The sequence below is a fragment of the Arachis ipaensis genome, chromosome B05 (genome assembly GCF_000816755.2).
Source record: "Arachis ipaensis cultivar K30076 chromosome B05, Araip1.1, whole genome shotgun sequence".
In the NCBI taxonomy this organism is placed as follows: Eukaryota; Viridiplantae; Streptophyta; class Magnoliopsida; order Fabales; family Fabaceae; genus Arachis; species Arachis ipaensis.
Genome location: NC_029789.2, coordinates 17142585 through 17149065, shown reverse-complemented (window position 1 = coordinate 17149065; position 6481 = coordinate 17142585). Strand labels below are relative to the sequence as shown.

Sequence of the window (6481 nt, the reverse complement as noted above, 5' to 3'; positions counted from 1 at the left end):
ATGCATACTCTGGCTACAACCAGATCCTTATGCATCCAGAAGACCAAAGCAAGACAGCATTTATAACAGAACATGGTAATTTCTGCTATAGAGTCATGCCATTTAGTCTAAAGAATGCAGGTGCAACCTACCAACGACTGATGGACAAAGTATTCTGGCACCAAATAGGTCAGAACATAGAAATTTATGTGGACGATATGGTCGCCAAGACCACACAAGGGCGATCACAATGCAACGACCTCAAGGAAATATTCGAACAGATTCGATCATACAATATGAGACTCAACCCGGAAAAATGCGCCTTTGGAGTTCAAGGAGGCAAATTCCTCGGATTTATGCTAACCTCACGAGGAATCGAAGTGAACCCTGAAAAATGCGAAGCAATACTCAACATGGCAAGCCCTAAAACGATGAAAGAGGTACAATAATTAGCGGGAAGGGTAGCCGCCCTATCTCGATTCTTGCCAGCAGTATCAAGCCGATCATACCTGTTCTTCCAGACGATCTTAAAGAATAAAAAATTCCAATGGACAAAGAATGCGAGAAGGCGTTTGCCGAGCTTAAAACTATCCTATCATCACCACCCGTGCTGCAAAGACCTGAAATCGGTAAACCTCTATATTTATATTTGTCTATTTCCAATTGCTCTATAAGCTCGGCTCTTGTCATTGAGACAGGGAAGACACAACAGCCGATATACTTCGTCAGCAGAGTCATGCAACCAACGGAACAAAGGTATCCGAGGATAGAGCAGCTAGCCTTAGCACTCGTGGTCACAGCAAGAAGACTAAGGCACTATTTCCAAAGCCACACAATAATAGTAAGGACAAACCACCCATTAAGGCAAATACTGACAAAACTAGAACTGGCCGGACGTTTGACCAAATGGTCAATCGAACTCTCAGAATTCGACATCCAATTTCAACCAAGATCGGCCCTCAAAGCACAGATCCTTGCCGACTTCATCGCGGAACTGACTACTGATGAGCACAACAAAACATGGGAGTTACATGTGGACAGAGCATCAAGTCGGGAAGGAAGTGGGGCCGGGATAATCCTGAAAAAAGGAGACGAAGTGGTAGCTGAACAAGCCCTACAGTTCCATTTTTTGGCAGGCAACAACCAGGCCGAGTATGAGGCTCTCATAGCAGGACTCAAACTAGCCCTAAGCCGCCAAGCACAAAACCTGATAGCCCATTGTGACTCCCTTCTGGTAGTTCAGCAGATCCGAGGAGAGTTCCAGGTAAAAGATCCCTTGCTAGAGCAATACTGGCTCATAGCAAAGGATCTCATTTCAAAATTCAGCTCGTTTACTATACTACATGTGCATAGAGAAAAGAATGTTAGAGCAGACATATTATCCAAACTCGCCGCCACTAGGGCAGATACACAAACATCAGCACTATCACAACTTACACTCACAAAACCGAGCATTGAACTATTATACATAGAAAACATTAACCGCCTCCATGACTAGAGAACACCTTTTCTTGAGTACATAAATACAGACACCATACCCAGGGACGAGCTCAACCCACAACACTTCAGACGCAATGCGAGCTACTACACAAAGATAACAGGAGAGCTGTACAGGCGCGGTTTCTCACAACCATTGCTAAAATGCTTAAGCAAAGATGAAGCAAAAGAGGTGATGGACGAAGTTCACGAGGGCGTATGCGGAAACCACATGGGAGGACGAGCTCTCACGGCAAAAATAATCCGAACAGGATACTATTGGCCGACCATGAAGAGGGATTGCATAACAAAAGTCAAGACATGTGACAAATGCCAAAAGCACGAAGCCATCTCTACAAAGCCGGCCGAGGTATTACACAGCATGGAGGTAAGCTGGCCTTTCCACAGATGGGGGCTCGATATCCTCGGCCCATTTCCAATAGCACTAGGACAGGTAAAATTTCTTTTAGTATCAATAGACTACTTCTCAAAATGGATAGAAGCACAACCCTTATCAAGAATAACAGCCGAAAATGTACGATCTTTTATATGGAAAAACATAATATGCCGATTTGGAATACCAAAGGAAATAATATTAGACAATGGTAGACAATTTACAGATAATAAGCTCAGCTCATTTCTAAAAAATTTTAATATACAGCATCATTTTAGCTCGGTCGAACACCCACAAACCAATGGGCAGGCCGAAGCTGCTAACCGAGTTGTATTGCAGGCAATAAAGAGAAAGCTCGATAATGCAAAAGGCGAATTGGCCGAGCTAATCCCGGAAATATTGTGGAGCTACAACACCACAGTACAAAACACCACGAGCGAGACACCCTTCAGGTTAGTCTACGGTTCAGAAGCGTTAATCCCTGTAGAAATCGGGGTCCCCACGCTAAGAGCCGAGCTATACGACGAACAACATAATATAAGAGCCAGAAATGCCGAGCTTGACCTGGCCGAGGAAGACAGGAAAATCGCCGCCATCAAAGAAAGAGCCCAGAAACAACTGGCAGAAAGGAAGCACAACAAAAAAGTTGTGCCGAGGACGTTCGTGGAAGGCGATCTAGTCCTCAGACGAACAGAATAAGCCAAACGACCTCATTCACACGGCAAGCTAGCCGCAAATTGGGAAGGCCCGTTCCGAATATCAAAAGTACTCAGAATGGGGGATTACCAACTTCAGACACTACAAGGCAACACAATGTCAGGGAACTGGAATGTTTCCTCCCTAAAAATATACAGATCATGACTTGTACAATCAGCGAATGAAGGCACTCTTTTTTCCCTTAGAGTTTTTTCCCAAAAAGGATTTTGCCTAAGGAGGGTTTTAACGATGCCGGACGCACAATACGTTCAAAGAAATGCGAATGACTATTTTTAGACAAATCCAATTCTAACCAACAAATCCGGAAACAATAAAGCATATGCTAACACATTCATAGTAAACGATATTTCCAAACTTGTCCAAAACATGGCCGAAACAAAAAAAAAAACATCATTCAAGTTCCAAAACAAAGTCAAACAGACCAAAACATCAGTCTACAAAGCTAAACTTGGCCAAACAGAAAATAAATTACAAAATATACAAATCAAGAAGGAGCATTCTCATCATGCTCCTCGGCAGTACCATCCACGATCATTTTCCCACCAACCACGATCTTAGTCACGTCCAAACGGTCACAGTCAAAGTCAGGAGCCAAGAAGGAGATCTGGCTAACAGCACGATCAAAGTCAGAGGAAAACATCTCCATTCATACCTCCTCCAATTCATGAACCCGAGCAGTTAACTTCCCTTTGGAAACATCACTCTCTTTGATGTCAGCTTGCAACAACCGAACCTGATCCCTTAAACGAACAACCTCCTCCTCCGAATCCTTTGCCCTGGTTACAGCACTAACCACGGCATCATCTTTCTCCTTCAAAGACCTCTCCAACTCAGCAACTCTTTCCTTATAAGATTTCTCAAGCTGAGAAGCCTTATCTACAACCTCCTGTTGTTCAGCGCCTATGAGCTCGGTAGTACGGCCAATACACAGTAGACGAGAGGCAACGATCTACAAAAACCACAAAACATAAGGATCAAAAATCCCAAAAGAAAATAAAAGAGCCCATAAAGAAAACCGACCTGAACAAACTTCCCAAGGGCCTCCATGCCAACCCGTCGAGTCATTAGCATGTCCCCCGAGTACTGGGACGCCCTATCTAAAAGCTCGACGAAATTGAATTGTTCACTCCACAAAGACTGAGAACTAGACCCAGGAACGAAGCCATGAAGTTTCTTCTGACGGTCAAAAGCTACCCCACCACCCCCATGAGCCTCCTGCTCGTCCTCCGAGATGATCTCCAACGACCTGTCATTACCGTCCCTCCTCCTCTTATATGAAGACGTCGGCTGGGCAGCAGAATAAGCAACTTGACCACCACCATCCTTCTGCACCCCCGCACCACCAGTACCTTTCTCTTTCTTCTTCTTCAAGAAGGACTGAAACTTCGTCGAATCAAGAAGAGGAGCTCGGCCACCTGAAAGCACCAAAAGTTAGAAAGCATAATAACGTCAACAAACCTAATAACAGACAAACAACGATACCTATATACGCTTTCAAACTCTCATTATCACCGGAGTCATACAAATGCAGAAGTTTAGAAATCGATAAACACTCTCCGGCAGCGAAGCTCTCAACCAAGAAATCTAAAAGGGAATCTTCCTCCTCACTCCGCTCAAAGGCTTCAAGAATCTGACTCGGCTCGGAACACCAGTAAAGAGAAAACCTCTCAATAAGCTCATTATCCAAATAGAACAGGTACTCAGTCTCAGCTGTCCTAACTTTAACAAACAAGGATTTAAAATTCTTGAACGAAGATTTGTACAAGAGAAACAAGGAACGACCCGGAAAACTACTAAGACAAACCCACAAACGCTTTCGAACGCCTTTTGACTAAAACAAAGAGAAAAACAGGGGCAACGAACAAGGAAAAGAGAGGAAATCCATCAAGCACTCAAAGGCATGAAGAAATGCCCAGGAATTTGGGTGAAGTTGTGAAGGTGCGCAGTTGAGCTGCGTAAGAACGTCACACTCAAAAAAAGTAAAGGAAAATCTCACACCAAGTTCAACGATACAGGGGGTATACATGTAGAAATACCCCCAATCGCCCCTCCTCTCACAAACCCTATCAGTATCAGAACAGGGAAGGAGTTCAACAGAAGCAACAGAACCGCCCCTAACAACATTCAGACTACCCAAATCAGATATGGACTCGGCAGTAGTAAACGAGGAAGAACGAGTCCTAACGTCGTCATGGACCTAGTGATACGGATCATCTTCCCTCTCCTCAACCGCTTTCAACTTTTCTTTCCCCTTCTCTCTCGCCATAGCAGTAATAGTAACAAGCGACGAAAAGAAACACTAACCTTGTGAAGACATGAGGAAGGTTAAACCGTAAAAAATTGTTTTCTTCTCAAGCAAGAACCGTTTGAGCTGCTTTCTACTTTCTTAGATGCGTACTCGTCTCGGTCCTCATCTATCCCCTCTATCGGCTTCGTTCGAATCGGTCGTCTACGATCGTGCCAAAGGATCTCATTGACTGTCCAAGCTCTCTTTTCGGTCTCCTAGGGCGTCTCGGTCTACTTGCCTCGTCGGCGTGCATTTCTTCCTAAATAGAGGACAGTACCCCCTTTCTCCCTATCGGTCTTTGCGGTCTTTCCTTTCTTTTAGGAAGTCATTGGGTGACCCTCCACCAAGCTCCGAACCCGAGTCGACAAGGTTGGCGGCCACAACCCTACCTGGAACGACAAGTTCCTCGCCAGCGACACCTCCGGAATCTCCGTCGCCATCTACGCCGTCGGCACCTTCCGCCTCATCGGCACCGTCAGGTTCCTCATCAGCAACATCCTCTCCTCTCCCGCCGACCCCGACGCCGCCAGAACACCCTGCTTCAGCGCCGTCCAGATTCGCCGGCCGTCGGGGAGGTTCCACGGTCTCTCGCTTAGCTCTGTGTCCTCGCCGCTGTTGGAGTAAAGGCATGCCCTGGGCCAAGAAAAGTAGTCCTTTCATTGGCTAACGGGATTACGCTTCCGAAGCAAGGTGCAGCTATTATTGCAAGCCCACTAAATTAGTGAGAACCTTAGTCAATAACTACCATTAACGTGGAAAACCAAAAAACATAATGGCACATTAAATGAGGCACGCCCCGCAAGAGTAACCAAAGAAGTCTTCTCAAATTCTTTTTTCCTTCAATGGGCCACAGAGGCCCAGCAACAACAAAAAGCTATAAAGCCACAAAAGAGGGGAGTCAATAACAAGTCAACTAAAGTTCGCCTACCGTTCTTCCGTACAACACTAGCCGAACTTGGGAGCTATGATGTGTACCCCACCAACCTCGGAGATAAGCCCACAACTGATGACCGACCTAAGAACTCGGAGAAACTGAACAAACGTAGAAACTCCCAACTAAATCGTGGACAGGTCAACATTATCTCTCAACCATCACCCACAACCACGGAACTCACTCCCTAAAATCCGATCACGACTCTACACAGGTCAAAGATATCAATAACGGTACTCACCTAACATTTCGAAACTAACACACTACTCATCTATAAAACCAAACCTAATAAACCACGAAGGGTCAGGTCTCATAACTCACTCTGATTCATTACTTTATTCTCTTATTATTCCCACACTTACTTGAGCGTCGGAGTGCTTTTTGTAGGTGCTCCCGCCGCTGTGTTTCAGAAGGCCGAGGACTACCCACCGAGTTACCCCTGGCTGACGTATAGCTCAGCTAAGGGCGAGCAATCACTCGGGACAACCATACTCTTCGGCTCACTCAGAACGGAACAAGTAGTATACGAAAAGAGAAAATAACGAAGTGCTTTATATTGTTGTGTATATAAGACATAGAGAAAATATTTGTTTGTATTATTGATTGTTATTGCTTGTACGAAAGTGAAACTATATTTCACTATTTATTTATAGAGGTTACATGCTTACTTTTTCAAAACTTCTTTAATGTCATTTAC

The 6481-nt window shown here is 44.8% G+C and overlaps 1 protein-coding gene across 1 annotated transcript; it reads left to right on the top strand.

Annotated features, from left to right (window-relative positions):
* On the top strand, window positions 504-1477 carry LOC110271936. The gene has a single exon (XM_021123638.1). The coding sequence runs from the start codon at window positions 527-529 to the stop codon at window positions 1475-1477; it is 951 nt and encodes a 316-aa protein (XP_020979297.1). The 5' UTR covers window positions 504-526.